Source organism: Bos indicus x Bos taurus, chromosome 11, assembly GCF_003369695.1.
Source record: "Bos indicus x Bos taurus breed Angus x Brahman F1 hybrid chromosome 11, Bos_hybrid_MaternalHap_v2.0, whole genome shotgun sequence".
Lineage (NCBI taxonomy): Eukaryota > Metazoa > Chordata > Mammalia > Artiodactyla > Bovidae > Bos > Bos indicus x Bos taurus.
In genome coordinates, this window is record NC_040086.1 from 97,297,498 (window position 1) to 97,316,377 (window position 18,880).

General features: G+C 43.4%; 1 protein-coding gene across 4 annotated transcripts; it reads left to right on the forward strand.

Annotated features, from left to right (window-relative positions):
* The first annotated feature begins 882 nt into the window (after nucleotides 1–882).
* On the forward strand, nucleotides 883–18,173 carry ZNF79 (zinc finger protein 79). Of its 4 annotated transcripts, XM_027556326.1 has the most exons (6): nucleotides 1,996–2,358; nucleotides 9,074–9,162; nucleotides 11,145–11,271; nucleotides 11,795–11,890; nucleotides 16,220–16,441; nucleotides 16,525–17,675. In XM_027556326.1, exons 5-6 carry the CDS (start codon nucleotides 16,436–16,438, stop codon nucleotides 17,389–17,391), a joined length of 873 nt encoding a protein of 290 aa, XP_027412127.1. In that variant the 5' UTR covers nucleotides 1,996–2,358; nucleotides 9,074–9,162; nucleotides 11,145–11,271; nucleotides 11,795–11,890; nucleotides 16,220–16,435; the 3' UTR covers nucleotides 17,392–17,675. The 4 variants fall into 4 exon arrangements, with proteins under 4 accessions (XP_027412124.1, XP_027412123.1, XP_027412125.1 ...); XM_027556323.1 differs by lacking the exon at nucleotides 1,996–2,358 and adding an exon at nucleotides 883–1,954 and having other exon boundaries at nucleotides 16,220–18,101; XM_027556322.1 differs by having other exon boundaries at nucleotides 1,994–2,358; nucleotides 16,220–18,173.
* Nucleotides 18,174–18,880: the final 707 nt, after the last annotated feature.

Below are 18,880 nucleotides of genomic sequence, written 5' to 3' on the forward strand. Positions count from 1 at the left end.
ATCATTAAGAAAGCTGAGCGCCAAAGAACTGATGCTTTCAAAGTGTGATGTTGGAGAAGACTCTTGAGAGTCCTTTGGGCAGCAAGGAGACCAAACCAGTTAGTCCTAAAGGAAATCAATCCTGAGTATTCATTAGAACTGATGCTGAAGCTGAAGACCTAATACTGTGGCTGGCTACCTGATGTGAAGAGCGGACTCACTGGAAAAGACCCTGATGCTGGGACAGATTTGAGGGCAGGAGAAGGGGGGCAACAGGATGAGATGGCTCGATGGCATCACCGACTCAATGGACTTGACCTTGAGCCAACTCCGGGAGATAGTGAAGAACAGGGAAGCCTGGCGTCCTGCAGTCCATGGGATCCCAAAGAGTCAGGCAGGACTGAGCTACTAAACAGAGACCTGAAGCACTCTGCTACCTCCCAGTGGCCACAGGTGGGTTTGCAAGACTAAGGCAGGAAACCCTCTGCTACCCCCCAGTGGCTATTAGGGGTTTAGCACCTACTTAGCCTCTGGCATGGGCAGAACACATCAGCTAGAAGAGTCCACTAGCCCAGAAATGCAGGCAGCCTCTGGAAGCTGGAAAAAGCAATGAAAGAGACTCTCTGCCTAGAGTTTCCAGAAGGAACATAGCCCGGAAAATAACTTGATTTTATCCCAGGGAGATCCATCTCAGCCTTCTGATCTCCAAAGTTGTAAGCCTAAAAATCACACAAGCCTAAGGTTCAGTTCAGTTTACTTGCTCAGTAGTGTCTGGCTCTTTGCGACCCCATGGACTGGTCACATGGATCACAGCCTTGTCTAACTCAAAGAAACTATGAGCCATTGCGTGTAGGGCCATCCAAGATGGACGGGTCATGGAGGAGAGTTCTAACAAAACGGTCCACTGGAGAAGGGAATGGCAAACCACTTCAGTATTCTTAAGAATGACATCAACACTAGGAAAAGCCAAAAAGATATGACACTGAAAGCCTGAGGTAGAGAAGGGCTTATCTCAAAGAGATATGTGGGTGTCAGTTGTCTCATGGAGTGAATCCCAGTAAGTTCATAGAAGACCCCACAAAGTTAGTATTGGGAAAGACACTACCACCGGTGATTAAGAGGGACAGAGACAAAACGGAAAGAGGTTCAGGACCCCCAAACTCATTTCTGCTGCCCAAGTAATACATTCTTATCTCCTTAACGTCAAAAAAATGTCTCTAAAACTAAATTGACCATTACAAAATTGCTTGATTAGTGAAGATCAACAGGCTTGTGGGAAATTTTCATCAATACTCTGAGGAAGCCCACTTTGAAATATCCCCTTTGGCAGCACAGAAGCCTCCAAGGGCCTATTCAGGAAACTCCTCCCTCCATAATTCTGGTCGAACTCTATTAAGTGTGCTCCTGCCCCTGAAATTACTGAAAGACGTTCCCTCCTGCTGATGGATACTTTGAGTGTTCCAAGCCAACCTGTGACTGCCCTGTTCACACTGAGGGGGCCCTCACTTCCTTTAATCCCCCGCCCCCAAACTCTACGTAGGGCTCACGAAGACCAGTGAAGGTGGCTGGGGTTGGGCCCTGAGCTGAAGGACTAGCGAGAGGACCTCGCTGAGCCGCAGTCCTGGGCACTTCAAATCATTGAGGAGAAACCAGGCGCTCAGCGACGAAGCGAATCAGCGCCTGCGCTAAAAACACCGCTCCCGGAGCCTTAGCGGCCAAGTTGCTTCCTTATCCAAGACGACCGAATCATTCGATTCGGTGGCTGGACCTCTGCATGGCACGTACAACAAAGCGTGACGGGAAACACATTCTGGGAGCAGGAACAGCCGGAAGCCTAGCTAGGAAATACGGTCACGAAGGAAATACGGTCCACGAAGGTGTGTGGGTCACAGCCTTGTACCTAGAGCGAGAAAAAGCCATCGGTTTGCAACAGGGCGCAGCGATTTCTGGGAGTTGGAGTCCCGTGCGCAAGGAGGTATGTGCGCATGTCCGGAAGTGACGCTTTTAAGGCGCGTCCCTCTTTGGCCCAGAGGCGGGTCTGCGACCGCATTTTCTGAGCTCCAAGCAGTAGCCGTGGCCTGGAGCCTTTTCACGTAGAGGGCAGCGGGCTTTTTCAAGCGGAGTTCCGCTAGAGCCCGAGTCGGCGGTTGCGTCACGGGCTCCCCAGCCGAGGCCTGGCTGTGGCTGTGGAGACAATGAAAGACCCGCCGGACAGGACGGACCCGGCTCAGCCCCGCAGTCTCAGATCCGGCCGTTGAGGGGAGAGGCCTGAGAGAAGAGCCCAAAGCGGGGCTGGGCCCGCAGTGAAGCGACGCCGACCCTCAGAGAACTGCTGGGAGGTGGTGGCGCGAGTTGGGACCCAGATGCTGGAGGAAGGAGGTGAGAAGGAGTGTTGGAGCGGTTCGTGGCTTCCAGCCTGCGCGCCAATACTGCTGTGTGACCCGGTTCCGAACTCAGCTGTTATCCTTTCCACAAGTAATTGGGGACGGTCCTTTTTTGAATAATTATGGGGTCAAAAAAATTTGAAGAGCTCAGTCCTGAATCCTCTCTTTGAGTATTCTGTTCCTGACTCTGATTTGTGGACGTACCTATGGCATTAAAAAGTAGAAGTGGGCCCTGGAAAGGAAAATGGGGGACGTGCTCAGGGCCTCCTCTATTGCTTCTGATCTTCCAGCCCTCTTGAAGCAACCAGGGATACTCAGAATGGGAGCCTGTTGTCTTCCCGTCATACTGAGGGTGGGTTCAACCCAGTTGGATTGTGAAATCTTGGCGAATCCTGGGAATTTAGAATCAGAAGGATAGGATTCCTGTTTAAGCTGGGGGGTACCAGCCAGGTCTCTTGACCTGTGTTTCTTCATTGAGGGAAAGGTAAAATGACGTTAACTACCTCGTTCACCTCTAAGAACTGTAAGCATCAAATCAAATGATGCTTTTGAAAGCACCTTGAGTGCTTTACAGAACAAATGTGTATGTAATAGTAACCACGGAGCACTGCCGTCCTCCGCTAGACCGAGAATTGGTCTGTCACTCACCGAGTGCAGTTTCGCATCCAGCATTTCATGTTGTCTTCCCTCAGAGACCCGGGAACACAAGCAGGATGGTTATCGTCCTCCCATGGTACCAGAGGTGAAAATAAGTACAATGGATAGGTACAGCTCAGTAAAGTGAAGTCTGTACTAAGACCAGTGTTCAGACTTGTTTACTTTTTTTAGAGTGGTTTCTGAGGACTACACTAAGACTCTTTTTTTTTTTTTAATTGAGATTATAATTTTCATGCTATAATATTCAATTTGAAAGTATACAGTTCAGTGGCTTTTATTATGTGTACAAAGTTCGGCAACCATCGCCACTATTTAATGCCAGAACATTTTCATCATCTCAAAAAGAAACTGGCACTACTCCACAGTCTCCTTTCCCCCTAGTCCCTGGCCAACTAGTCATCGTTCCGTCCCTATGAGTTTGTCTGTTCTGGACATTTCATGGAAGTAGAATCATACAGTACATGTGTCTGGGTTCTTTCATGTAGTATGTTTCAAGATTCATCATGTTGTAACATGAAGAAATGTACTTCCTTTTTATGGCCAAAAATATTCCATCACATGGATTATACCATGTTTTTGTTATCTGTGCCTCAGGTGATGGACATCTGAGTGGTTTCCAGTTTGTGCTATTATGAATAATGTTATAAACATGCATGCAAACCTTTTCTTTTGGACAGTTTTCATTTTGCTAGTGTTTATATAGGAAGCGACAGTTAGAACTGGACATGGAACAACAGACTGGTTCCAAGTAGGAAAAGGAGTACATCAAGGCTGTATATTGTCACCCTGCTTATTTAACTTATATGCAGAGTACATCATGAGAAACACTGGGCTGGAAGAAGCACAAGCTGGAATCAAGATTGCTGGGAGAAATCTCAATAACCTCAGATATGCAGATGACACCACCCTTATGGCAGAAAGTGAAGAGGAACTAAAAAGCCTCTTGATGAAAGTGAGAGAGGAGAGTGAAAAAGTTGGCTTAAAGCTCAACATTCAGAAAACGAAGATCATGGCATCTGGTCCCATCACTGCATGGGAAATAGATGGGAAACAGTGGAAACAGTGTCAGACTTTATTTTGGGGGGCTCCAAATCACTGCAGATGGTGATTGCAGCCATGAAATTAAAAGACGCCTACTCCTTGGAAGGAAAGTTATGACCAACCTAGATAGCATATTCAAAAGCAGAGACATTACTTTGCCAACAAAGGTCCATCTAGTCAAGGCTATGGTTTTTCCAGTGGTCATGTATGGATGTGAGAGTTGGACTGTGAAGAAAGCTGAGTGCCGAACAATTGATGCTTTTGAAGTGTGGTGTTGGAGAAGACTCTTGAGAGTCCCTTGGACTGCAAGGAGATCCAACCTAAAGGAGATCAGTCCTGGGCGTTCTTAGGAGGGACTGATGCTAAAGCTGAAACTCCAATACTTTGACCACCTCATGCGAAGAGTTGACTCATTGGAAAAGACTCTGATGCTGGGAGGGATTGGGGGCAGGAGGAGAAACAGACGACAGAGGGTGAGATGGCTGGATGGCATCACCAACTCAATGGACATGAGTTTGGGTGAACTCCGGGAGTTGGTGATCGACAGGGATGCCTGCAATTCATGGAGTCGCAAAGAGTCGGACACAACTGAGCAACTGAAGTGAACTGAACTTCGGGTTTATGCCTAAAGGAGGAATTACTGTGTAGCTATGGTAACTCTGTTTAACTTTCTGAGGAACTAAAAAGCCTGTTGATGAAAGTGAAAGTGGAGAGTGAAAAAGTTGGCTTAAAGCTCAACATTCAGAAAACTAAGATCATTTCCAGTGGCAGTGTATGCGAATTTCAGTTTCTGTACGTCCTCACCAGGCTTTCTTGGCGGCTCAGTGGTAAAGAATCCCCTGCCAATGCCAGAGACACAGATTTGAGCCTTAGTTCAGAAGATCCCCTGGAGAAGAAAATAGCAACCCACTGCTGGGAAATCCCACAGACAGAGGAGCCTGGCAGGCTACAGTCTCAGAGTTAGACACAACTTAGTGACTGAGCACATAGGCATTCACACATCCTCATCAGTACTTTATTTTAATACGTCTTTTTTATTTTAGCCATCTTAGTGGATGTGAAGTGGTATCTTACAGTGGTTTGATATGTATTTCTCCAGTGACTAAAGATGTTGAGCATCTTTTCATATACTTACTAGCTTTTTGTATCTTATTTAAATATCTACTCAAATCCATTGCTCATTTTTAAGTTGGGTTATTTGTCCTTCTTTGTTGAGTTTTTAATATAGAGAATTCTGTATGTATTTTGGATATTAGACCCTTAGAAGTTGTATGATTTGCAGGTCTTTTCACTTTGATAGTGTCCTTTAAAGCACAAAGTTTTTGATTTTTATGAACTCCCACTCAGTTTTTTTCCCTTGTACTTTTGATATCATGCCTAATAAACCTATTGCCTAATCAGAGGTTATGAAGATTTATATTTTCTTTTAAAAGTTTTAGCTTTTACATTTAAGTCTGATCCATTTGGGATTCATTTTTATGGATGGTGTGAGGTAGGAGTCCAGCTTCATTCTTTTGCTTGTAGATATCCAGGTGTCCCCCCTCTATTTTGTTGAAGAAGAAATTTAATTTCTTCACTCTTGTTGAAAATAAGTTGTCCATAAATGTATGGATTTATTTCTGGACTCTGAGTTCTTCTTCACTGATCTGTCTATCCATTACCAGTACCACCCTACTTTAATTACTGTTGCTTTGTGGAAAGTTTTGATATCGTGAATATGAGTCTTCCACCTTTTGTTCTTTTTCCAGATTGATTGTTCTATGTCCCATGCATTTCCATATGAATTTTAGGAGCACCTCCTTAATTTTTATTGAACAAAACAGCTGGGATTTTGATAGGACTGCCTTGACTCCAAATTAATTTAGTGAATTTTGCAATCTCAGGATTATTGTTTTTCAGTCCATGAACATGGAATGGCTTTTCATTTATTTAGATCTTCTGTAGTTTCTTTTAAAAATATTTTATTTTATTTTATTTATTTATTTATTTATTTTTTTAAGTTTTTGCTTTCCATTGTCTTCCCAGGTGCCCAGATCCACAGCTGCTTGAACAGAGTTGACATTCAATCAATAGATATTTTGTGTTGAATTCCTTCATCCATTCAATACTTAATTTTTTTTTCAATACTTAATTTTTGACCAGCTTCCAGGCACTGAATTAAGCACCAAAGATAAAAATTTGCCTTGCCTCCAAGAACTCAAGTTCAGTGAGGAAAAAAGATCAAACCCTTGAGTGATTTCAATATAATGTGATATGTACCATGAAAAGTCATACACAGGCTTCAACTTCACCCTGGGTGGGAGTGGAGAGTGAGAAAAGGCAGATAAAGGCAGTTGAGAAAGGGTTCCAAGAAGAGGTACCTACTGTGTTGAGTCCTAAGAGCCAACGAGGTGGCAGTTTCCCAGTGAGTGATGAGGAAGACAGGCAACAGCATGTACACTGGCCCCAGGGCCATGACCTTTAATTGCAAAAGACCTCTAACTTTAGGAGTTCAGTGAGTCTCCAGACTGTGTAAGAACGTGGAAGGAGCTGGGACATGAAGAGATTTGGAATGCCAAGGAACCACTGATGGTCTTTATACTTGGAAGCACAACTGCACCTCTAAAGCTATTATTGAAAGATTGTTGTTGAATCACGCGAAGACACCGGGATTCTTGGCCCCCGGAGGAGAAGAATTCAATCCGGGGCCAGAGACGAGGCTTGATCGCTCAGAGCTTTTGTGTAATCAAAGTTTTATTAAAGTATAAAGGAGATAGAGAAAGCTTCTGACATAGGCATCAGAAGGGGGCAGAAAGAGTACCCTTAAAAATATTGTATAGTTTTCACAACTGACAGAGGATTAATTTCCAAAATATACAAGCAGCTAATATAACTCAATACCAGAAAAACAAACAACCCAATCAAAAAGTGGGAAAAAGACCTAAACAGAGATTTCTCCAAAGAAGACATACAAATGGCTAACAAACACATGAAAAGATGCTCAACATCGCTCATTATTAGAGAAATGAAAATCAAACCTACAACGAGATATCACCTCACACCGGTCAGAATGGCTATCACCAAAGTCTACAAATAATAAATGCTGGAAATTGTGGGGGGGAAAGGGAACCCTCTTGCACTGTTTGTGGGAATGTAAATTGATACAGCCACTATGGAAGACGGTATGGAGATTCCTTAAAAAATTAGGAATAAAACCACCATATGACCCAGCAATCCCACTCCTAGGTATACACCCTGAGGAAAAAAAAATGGAAAAAAACACATATATCCCATTGTTCATTGCCACACGGTTTACAGTAGCTAGAACATGGAAGCAACCTAGATGTCCATCGACAGATGAATGGATAAAGAAGTTGTGTTACTTATACACAATGGAATATTACTCAGCTATAATAAGGAATGCATTTGAGTTGGTTCTAATGAGATGGATGAACCTCGAACCTATTATACAGAATGAAGTACGTCAGAAAGAGAAAGATAAACATTGTATTCTAAATGCATATTTACGGAATCTAGAAAAATTATACTGAAGAATATATTTACAGAGCAACAGTGGAGAAAGACATAGAGAATAGACCTATGGCATGGGGAGAGGGGGAGATATATGGAGAGAGAGTAACATAAAACTTACATGACCATCTTTAAAATAGCTATTTTTAAAAATACCTTGCTGTGTGGCTTAGGAAACTCATATAGGGGCTGTGTATCAACCTAGAGGGGTGGGATGGGAGGGAGACGAAGGGAAGTTCAAAAGGGAGGGGATATATGTATGCTTATGGCTGATTCTTTTGCGGTTTGACAGAAAACAACAAAATTCTGTAAAGCGGTTATCCTTCAATAAATAATTTTAAAAAATTATTTAAAGAATCAGACAAAAGATTTAAAAAAAATTTGGTAGTTTTCAGTGTAATGTCTTGCACTTCTTATATTCAGTTTATTCCTAGGTGTTTTGTTCTTTTAATGCTCTTTTAAGTTTCGTTTCTAGATTGTTTATTGCTAGTTATAGAAATATAGTTGGAGAACTATTTATTCAATTCTTTGCCCATTTTTAATTGAGTCGTCTGTTTATTGTTTGTTCACATTGTATCCTGCAAGCTTGCTGAACTTGTTTAGCTACGCTAGTTTTTCCTGTTGATTCTTAGGATTTTCTGTGTACAAAATCATGCTATTCACAAATAGAGTTTAAGTTTTCCTTTCCAATCTGGATGCCTTTGATTTGTTTGTTTGTTTGCTTGATTTTGCCTAAGTGCTCTGGCTAGAAATTCCAGTGTAACACTGACTAGAACTGACAAGAGGTGACATCTTTGTCTTGTTCCTGATCTTAGAGGAAAAGCATCAGTCTTTAGCTCTGGGCTTTTTGGAAATGGCTCTTATCAAGTTGAAGTCCCCTTCTGTTCCTGGTTTATTGGAGGTATTTTATAGCAAAAGGTATCAGATTCTCTTAAATAGCCTCTTGGCATTTACTGAGGTGATCGTATGGGATCCCCTCCTCCCACCTTTGTATTAATATAGTATATTATAGATTGCTTTTCCTGTGCTGAAGCAACCTTGCATTCCTGGGGTGAATCCCACCTGGTCACTACCTCTTCTTTTGATTAAGCAAATGTCTTTAATTTGCAGAGCCACTTTCTCCAAAGAACTTAATTGATAATAGTTGTAAGCTGTATATTTACACTCCAGGCATTGTGTCAGCTGCTCTGTCTGCATTTGCATCTTCACAGGAACTTTACAAGGGATCACATAGCGAAGTTGCTGGAAAGTGGTGGATCTGGAATGCTTGCGAGTCTTTACGCTTTAATGCCTCTCTGTGTCTGAGTGGATTGATGGAACTTCTGAGCTGGAAAAGGAAATGCGAAAATTTATACCCCATTGCAGTTCTGCAAATTCAGCCCCACTGAGCCCTGGGACCTATAATATCATCTGAACACACTCTTCAGAGTGAGAATGTGAGGCTTTCTAGTTTGGTGAGCTGTGAACTTTTTTGCCTCATTGGTTTCTTTCTCTTCCTCCAGAACCACCTTCTCCAGACCCTGCCCTTCTCCAAGAGGAAGACACAGAGGAGGAAGGAATGGCAGCTGGTCTCCTCACAGCAGGGCCCCAAGTAAGTTGGAAATTTACTCCAAGAAGCAATCTTTAAAAAAAAAAAAAAAAACTAAGGGTGCTTTTGGTTTTTGACTACAAGAGGCACTCATGTTCTTTGTAGAAACCCTGGAAAATGTAGACAACATACTACCCACCCCCCAAGTCACCCTTACTCCTACAAAGAAATAACACTTAACATTTTGATTTGTGTCCTTTTAGATACTTTTTTTGTTGTTGTTTTCCCAGAGACGATTTGTCCTGCTTATTAATATTTCCCCCATTTCGTTGAGAGTATTTTACAGAATTATTTCCAATAAACTCCATTTCATAGTCCTTCTGTGAAGGTAAGAACTATCTTCTCCCTTTCTTTTTCTTGACTAGGAATTGGTCTGTCTTCATTTTTAGAAAGTCTGCTCTTGGATTTCCTCATCAATTCCAATCTTTATTAAAAAAAAAATTTAGTAGTTTTATTTTTTTGCTTCTGCTTTCCTTAGATTTATTTTAAAATTAATATTTTTAACCTCTTGAGTTGAATCCATAATTTATTTTCTTCCTTTTTTGTTCAGATATATTGAATGTTTTTGGCTGTGATCTTAATTTTTTTAGATGTGCCAAAATTGTGGCTTTGGTTTCTTGTCTGCACATGTGTCTGGTCTGTGCCCCATGGAGGATAAAGTTTGTGTCTCTTCTCCACACAAAACATGCAGGTATAGTGTAATTGCAGGGTGTAGGACTTTACAACTCTATAAGCTCAACATTATTAACTTACTCATTTCTTCCATACCTTTATTTTTTGGTTTATTTTGTATTAACTCTGTCAGCAACTGAGCTATTTAACATCTCTCATGGCTGTCATATTTTAAGTTTCTCCTTGTATTTCCTACAGTTTTTCCCTTATGAATTATATATTTGTTATTTGGTTCATATCCCTTATATCTTCATAGTGGATTTTACTCTTGATTTCTATAAAAAGACCCCCCATGTTTTTAAATATTTCATTGTTTTTAAAAATGACCCTCTGTCCCATTTAAAGCATTTCTCAGTGTGAAGATGTATTGGAAGGACAGGTAAAATTAGAAATCAGGAGATTAGTTAAGATTTGGGAAATGCTACTGGCTTAAAACAAGGCAGTGGTAGGGGGGTGGACAGAAATGTGTGAATTCTCATGCTATTGGGGAGGAAGAATGAACATGCATTTGACTTGTGGGGAACTGCAGGGAACGGGAAGATAACATCCAGGTGTCTGACATGGCCAGCAAGGTACATGAAGGTACCATTTCCTAAGCTGATAATAGATAAAGATGTCCTCGCCTCCACGCCTGTGCTCACGATGCCTCCCCTGCCTTGGATAGCCTTTTCTTTCTCCATCTGAGGAACCTGCTCCTTCAAGGCCAACTTGGTGGTTGCCTTCTCTCTCTGTGGTCTTCCCTGAGTGTCCTACGCCTGCCCTCCAACTAGGATTCCTCTTCCATTATCCTAGTAACTAGAATATCCCTCTCTTTCACACATTGTTACAGGTGGTTGCAGACATGCCTGGCTCTCCTGCTTACTGTAAGATGTCTGAGTTCATGGGAATATTTATTAAACGTTCCACAAACATTCATCATTCACGTTCTTTGCTGATTTGCAGCTGATTCCTTGCCACATAAAGTCACACATTCTAATTTTGTTTTCTCTATGTTGGTATTTTTAATTCCTGAGCACCTGTTAGTTTCTGCCCCATTACTGCTCATAATATACATATATTTCTATTTATATATAAAGTCTACAAGAATAATACACATTGAAGACAGAGAGACTGTTATTTATTTTCATGCATCAGTGTCCAGTATAGCGTTAAGCATATAGGAAGTGATCAGTGGTGCTTTTCTGGAACTACCCCAAGTCCTTTCAGAGACCTTTAATAGGTTCACTAACCACCACACCCAGAGCCGCCAGCCTCCCTCCCTCCTCACATTCTAAGGGCTCTGGGCAAGAAGGACACTGTGTTTGTTCTTTCAGGGATCCACACCTTTCAGCAATGTGACTGTAGATTTTACCCAGGGGGGATGGAGGCAGTTGGCCCCTGCTCCGAGGGACAGGTTCGAGGAAGGGATGCCAGAAAATTCCAGAAACCTGGTCTTACTGGGTAAGGAAACCATTCAAAATTCAGAATTTGTTCAGTTCTGAAAATCTGTGGTACTTCCCAGTCTTGAGTGAGCCTGGGTGGCTCTGATGCACCAGAGGGACAGTGTTTTTTCCTCCCCGTTCACTAATGAAAGGTCTCTGCATTCTGGGTTGGGAAAGAGGCAGTTTCATTTTGTTCCCCCTCGAGGCTGTACCTCCACATTTTCTTCCTTCCCAGGAGGGGTCCTCCATAGTCAGTAAGTTCCCACCTTCCTAAGTAACTTGTATTATGGGCTTGCTTAGCTCTCTGACTTGACCCCTCCTTGAGGCTATTTCTTTATCTCTTTTCTGAAATGCTGTACCAAGACCAGCACCATCATGTGTCTTATTTACTGCTGTGTCCCCTAGTGCCCAGCACCAAGTCAGTGCTTAGTATATTTATTGAGTGAATGAAATGAATGGCCTGTTTCATCTCCCCCAGTTCTGGGTAGCTATTTATACTTAGGGCAGATCTCTAAAGTCCACTTCTTTTCCCCTTTAAATAGGACTTCCAGTGTCCCAACCTGGTATGAACTCCCAGTTGGAACAAAGGGAAGGTTCATGGATGCTCGAGAGAGACGGCCTAAGGAACGCCTGTCCAGGTGAGTGAGCAAGGCAGAGTCTCAGGAGCAAAAGCCCCTTTGAAAAAATTTGAAAATTTTAACAACAGGGGAGGTAAGTATTGCTATCTCACTTTTATAGATGAGGAAAATAAAGCTGAGAGAGGCTGACTCACTGGTTCAGAGCCTCCCAGCTAGAAAGTGGCCAGGCTGTGTTTGAAGCAACACCAATCAGACTCCAAAGGCCTCTGTTCCATACCATCGCCTCAGTCTCCTCAAGCTGGGAGGTATTTGGAAGCACAGGTGGTTTGCTGGCCCCCAGGAAATGAGAGTCATCTTCGCTGGCCTAGCACATTCCCTGCTTCAGGTTCACCTCACTGAGGATCTCAGGTGCCCACCTTTACCCATCCTTCAGCTGTGACACCTGCTGCTGCTCCCCTGACTGACTCTTTATTGAATTCTGCACCCCATCTTCATAGCCATGCTGGAATTTTCTAAAGAGCTGACACTAAGAGACTCAGGAAAAACAAAAGCACAGGAAACCATGGTTTCTATGTATGTTTATGTCTTACTGCTCATCTAAGGCTGCTCACTCCACCCTCACCTTCATATTTCAGCCCTTGAAGGTGAATGACCTCTGGCAGGGCCTGTGGTCAGGCCCAGCCGTGGCAGGGCAGCTACTTTTGATATTTTGAAACTTAAAGCATCAGAGGTACAAATGAACTTAACAGCTTTAAGGTGACAAAATTTAAAATTTTTCTAAAAATTCAGCCTAATGCTTTTATATCTGATTATGGTTGCTATAAGTCAATGAAAACAAAACAAAGCCTCTGGCTTATTTTCCACAGGGTTTATCTGCACTCTCTTCTTCCCATTTTAGCCTCTCTCTAAGCAGCCTGTCACATGTCACCTCAGTCCTTGTAACTGCAGGCACCATTCACACTTGCTGAAATACTTCCCTTCACAGGGAGCCTGACTCCCCTGCTGCTTCCTTCCCCCTCGCCACACGCCTTCCCAGCTCACCATCCTTTTTAGGCAGGACCTTTTCCCCTGAGTCCTGAGACCCTGTATAGAACTTCAGAGATGGAATGCAGGGTTTTATGGCAGTAACTGCATTTTCCTGGGAAAGGGCTTCTTCAGTCTCAGAGGGGTTCTGAAGAAGATTCAGATCACCAAGTTACGAGAAACAAAAGTTGGGAAAAGGTGTTACCATGAAAAATCTGTGCCTTAAGGTATTAGAGTAGAGTACTAGTGTGGAAGCAACTTTGGATATGGACCCATGAAAGATACTCCAGGAGCTGGCTTGCTGCATATCAAGTACATGGATTCAGAGTAAATCACTAAATTGTGGTCATCTGTTTCTATATCTCAAAAATGTGGATAACAAAACCTGTCTTACTTGACACACTAATACATATGAAAAAGCTGTTGACAGTGTAGGACTGTATTAATTCTGTGGTAAGTGAAGTGATCGGAGGGGTTTTAAATCCGGCTGTTAGAGTAACTAAAACACTGCCCCTGGGGGTGTTCCACCTCTGCTCTGAGGCCCTACAGAGCACCTGGGCATCGCCGAGCCTCATAGGCGGGTTCAGGGTTCCCTGTTATTTCATCCCAGCCTTCCACAGTAACAGACAGACCCAGAGCTTGGATGTGCCTTTGCCTCACTCCTTGGTCCATGCCTGGGGTTGTTTTATTAATAGCAATTGGAGGTGCAACAGAGGAGAAGATTGAGTCCCTGCTTATATACTAGCGAGGAACATAAATAAAATGAGTAAACAAAGTAACTGGTAGAATGTTGAATAGTGGTGAGTACTGTAAGAATGGGAATACTAGTGAAGGCTATTCTAGATTAGATGAATAGGAAAGACCACTTTGAGGAGGTGACATTGGAGCTGAGATCTGAAGGAAGAGAATGAGCCAGCTGTTTGAGTTTCTGGATAAGGAACATCCTGGGCCACACTGTGTGTTGAAGCTTTGAGTGGAAATGAGTTTTAACTTGTGTTAGGATCAGCAGACCCTAGGACTCAGTAAACAAAAGAGAGTGCTGGGCAGAGCAGCAGATCATATAAGACTCAGAGGCCATGGAAGACGTTCAGGTTTTATCCAAGGAGGAAGATAGGAAGCCACTGAAGGTGTTGAGCACAAAAAGGATAATGTTTGATTTGTGTTTGAGAAGATAACCTGTGGAGACTAGGCTTTCAGGGTTAAAGACCAGAAGCAGGGAGATCAGTTAGGATATAGAGGATGGTGGTGGGTCAGGACTCAGGGCATACTTGGTGTTACAGCCAACAGGACTCACTAGGGATTGGATATGAGAGACAAGGCATTAACGGTGACTCTGGTCTGAGCAGTTGGGTGAATGGAAAGGCTGACTAAGTCGCTGACTAAGTCACTGACTAGAAAGGGAAAATCACCACTTCTATCTTTGGGTATATTTGGTTTGATATATTATTAGACTGTCTTATACAGGAGCCGGCACTCAGGGAAGAGGTGAGCTGAGGCAAGACAGTTCATGAACATCACATGGTCTTTTTTATTTGGTCCCTGTGGCTGGGCATGCCATATCTTAGTTCCCCAACCAGGGATCGAACCTGTGCCCCCTGCAATGGAAACACAGTTCTAACCTGTTAGTCCTAACCTAACCTTAATTGCTCCTTTCTCCTACTGTTTCTTTTATTACCACTTTTCTTCTTTCCATCTTTCACTCAGATAAGACAGTCAGTTTTTGAGAGCTGTCAGAGCCATCTAAGGCCTAATACCAAGCGACATAGAGACACCCTCAACCCGAAACAGGGACTTCTGTGCTCTTGGTAGACTGGGCTTCAAATGCACATGCAGCTTACAGGGAAAACTGCTTAATGGGAAACACTTTTACAAGACAGAGGTTCAAGATAATAACAAGCAGTCATAGAATACTTGCTGTTTCTCAGGTGTGTTCTGGGTCATTTGTGTTTTAGCTTATTTAGTTCTCATAATTCTGTAAGAGAGCTACATTCACAGATAATAAATCCAGGGTATAGTAATTTGCCCAAAGTCGTATCAATAGTAGGAGGTAGGGCCAAGATTTGAACCCAGGCAGCCTGGGTCGAGGTTCTCTATAGAAATTCAAATACAGGGCACCTGAAACTAACCTGTTTTCTTAAATAAGGTAGAAACAGGAAGAACCATTTCAGGAAAATTGACCCTTGAGAAAAGAAGCTCTATTGCCCTCCCTAAAACTCCACTCCCCTTAGCTATAAGCTCCTATGGAGACAGACAGAGATGTCTGGGACCAGAGGGTTCAATTAGTTTTAACGCTTGCCAAATATTTTACGTTAACTCACACTTTAAAGTTTTCTCTTAAAATGAATGTGGTCCCAAACAACCCAAAGACAACACAGCTTACCTTCACATTATATAGTTTGCCAGGGTTTTTTCAATAAATACCTTTCTACAAAAGGAATTACAGTGCACGGATTACACACATGACTTAACTGCTAAATAGTGGCTCTTGATTGGCTATACTATAGTCATTCCTTGTTATTAAACATTTAGGTATTTGCTTTTCATTTGACAAATAATGCAGTGTTGAGAACAAATGATGTCAGTGCAGCTCTGTGTGATTTCTCATTCGTTCCTCAGGATAGGTTCTTACAAGTGGATTGCTGTCCAGAGAGCTCGTCCCTGTTTATGCAGCCACACAGTATGTGACATCCCACCTGCTACACCCTTACCAGCACTCTAGGATTAACCATTTTTTTTGAAATCTTGCTGATTTGATAAGGTGAAAACATTCATCCTGCTGGCATCAGTCATAAGCTTTTTAAAGTGAATTATCAAAACCCGGTAAAGTAGGTTGCCCAAAACCATACTGAGAATTGTGAGAGTAAGAAGATAGCTCAGGACAACCTCAGGACTTGGCAAAAGCACAGGAGAGGTGTGCGTCTGGGGCAGGCTCAGGATCCACTGCTGTTGTTTAGGAAAGGGAGCAGAGGGTGCTCATGTCTCTGAAAAGTTTTCTGGTCACACAGTTTAGAACAGAAGCATCCTGGGGCTTCCCTGCTGACTTACGTGGTAGAGAATCTGCCTGGAAAACAGGCAGCCCAAGTTCAATCCCTGGGTCGGGAAGATGCCTTGGAGAAGGGAATGGCAACCCACTCCAGTATTCTTGGCTGGAGAATCCCATGGACAGAGGAGCCTGGCGGGCTACAGTCCATGGGGTCACAAAGAGTCGGACTGAGCAACTAACACTTACATACGCATCCTGGGTGAAGGGGGTGAAGCATGGAACCAGTCCGCAAACAGGCTTAGCCCAGCTCCTTCAGCCTTCATATTGCAGTATCTTCTACTGCCAAAAGAATTTTTAAAATTACTTTTCTAAATTTTCTTCAGATTGGAAGATTATATCTGAATCACCACCTGAGCAAGACATTTCTGAAGAATCATTCCAAGATCCAAGTGTAGAGATGCCTTCTGGGGTATCAGAGCACAGAAACAGTGAACTGGGGAAGAGCCTCAATATGAGACCAGTCCTTTCTCCACAACAGAGAGTTCCTACAGAAGTGAGATCCCATAAATGTGACACACACGCAGAGAGCTTTGGGAATAATGCAGGTACAGTTAAACCTCACAGAGTGAAGCCGTACACGTGTAACGAATGTGGCAAGGCCTTCAGTTATTGTTCTTCCCTTTCTCAGCATCAGAAGAGCCATACTGGGGAGAAGCCATATGAGTGCAATGAATGTGGGAAGGCCTTCAGCCAGAGTTCATCTCTTATTCAGCACCAGAGGATTCACACCGGAGAGAAACCTTATAAATGCAGTGAATGTGGGAGAGCCTTCAGCCAGAACGCGAACCTCACAAAACACCAGCGAACTCATACTGGAGAAAAGCCCTACAAATGTACCGAGTGTGAGAAAGCCTTCAGTGACTGTTCAGCCCTTGTTCAGCACCAAAGAATCCACACTGGAGAGAAGCCTTATGAGTGTAGCGACTGTGGGAAGGCATTCCGCCACAGTGCAAATCTTACCAACCACCAGCGGACTCACACAGGGGAGAAGCCCTACCAGTGCAGAGAATGTGGGAAGGCCTTCAGCTACTGTGCGGCGTTTATTCAGCACCAGAGAATCCATACGGGGGAGAAACCCTACAAATGTAACGCTTGTGGGAAGGCCTTCAGCCAGAGTGCAAACCTCACAAACCACCAGAGGACTCACACTGGAGAGAAACCCTACAAGTGTAGTGAGTGTGGGAAAGCATTCAGCCAAAGTACAAACCTTATAATCCACCAAAAGACTCACACTGGAGAGAAACCTTATAAATGTAATGACTGCGGGAAATTCTTCAGTGAGAGCTCCGCCCTTATTCGGCATCATATAATTCACACAGGAGAAAAGCCCTACGAGTGCAATGAGTGTGGGAAGGCATTTAACCAGAGCTCATCCCTTAGTCAGCATCAGCGAATTCACACTGGTGTGAAACCCTATGAATGTAGCGAGTGTGGGAAGGCCTTCAGGTGTAGTTCAGCTTTCATTAGACATCAGAGACTCCATGCTGGAGAGTAACTGGGAACATAACGGAAGTGGATGGGGACCTGACCGGTAATTCAAAGGCATCTGGGGACATCTGATGTAGAGGCTTAGCCCAGAGCCACACGCAAAAGCACCTTGTAATAGTCACTGTTTTACACCTTGCATGTGGTGCTCCTTTATCAACACTTGGTAAGCACAGACTGCCCAGCTCCAATTACACTGTTTTCAAGATTTACCTTTAACTTAGAAACCTTGGTTTATACAGCATGAGTGAAGGACTTGGTTTGTACTTAAAAGGCCAGGTATCTTGCAATGGTCTGTCGTAGTCATCTCTGCTTGAATGAACCAAGAACAGTGGCTGGGAATAAGTACTCCCTGTAACAGGGCCACTAAGGTATCAGTGGGGGAGTGGAGTCATGTGAGGATGAGGATCCCAGGGCCAATTGTTGCTAGAATGGGGATGGAAGACTCCCTGATGCACACAGCCTGCACTTCCTGAGCTGTTCAAGGGAACTGACAAGTGTTTAGTTACTACTGTCAAAGCCAGGTTGAGGGTGCACAGTCCCTGTGGGAGGGACGGCTTCCCTGGTGGCTCAGCTGGTAAAGAAGCTCCCTACAATGCAGGTTCCATCCCTGGGTTGGGAAGATTCCCCTGAAGGAACGGCTACCCAGGACACACAAGTTATCTTCTTCCACCTGGAGATAAACCTAAGGCTATTAACTGTAATATATATTGTAATATGTATAGTTAACAATAGTCATTTACTGACTTTCACTTTAGAGGGATGGCTAACAAGACGGGCCATCTGATGGCAGCCATGCTGTCCTGGGTCATTTTTCTTTTTCCCGTCTTCCTGACAGCCCAGTTATCTTGGATCAAGCTCTTGAGCCTGTTGGCCTGCTTCTTTCTCCTTTGTGCCAGCAGTGTAGATCCTAGCTGCTATAAATGGCTTCCCTGGTGTTCTTGATAGGGATGCTTGATTCCTTAGTGGTCTACTAAGATGGTTATCACCCAAGGCCTCCAGCTTTGATTCCTTGGTAACTTTGCCCCATGTCTTGGAACCTTTCCTCACTTCAGAGATCTCAGTCCTTTCCAGTAAAGGAAGTTTTCCACAACTGCTTGGAAACCTAAGCTTCCCTGGTGGCTCAGACAGTTAAGTATCTGCCTGCAATGTGGGAGACCCAGCTTCAAACCCTGGGTCAGGAAGATCCCCTGGGGAAGGAAATGGCAACCCACTCCAGTATTCTTATATGGGGAAATCCTATGGACAGAGGAGCCTGGCAGGCCACATATAGTACATGGGGCTGCAAAGCATCTGAGTGCACACACAAAACACAAAAATGGGAGAGGAAAGCAAACAGAAATGAAGATCGTAGGGCTGCCATTCCTAACCCCTTTTAGTTAAGTACCCAGAAAGAAGCCCCTTCCAGGTTGCTATTTCAAACTTTTGTCTCAGAACTTAGTGTTTGATGTTCATTTGTTGCATATCAAATCAAGTGAGGAGCTCTAGATAGAAAATCA

Excerpts from the sequence above, each read along its gene's own strand:
- ZNF79 (XM_027556322.1), top strand. Across the intron at positions 11,272-11,794 it reads CAGAAACCTGGTCTTACTGG|GACTTCCAGTGTCCCAACCT; the intron begins GTAAGGAAACCA and ends CCCTTTAAATAG. Across the intron at positions 11,891-16,219 it reads CCTAAGGAACGCCTGTCCAG|ATTGGAAGATTATATCTGAA; the intron begins GTGAGTGAGCAA and ends AATTTTCTTCAG.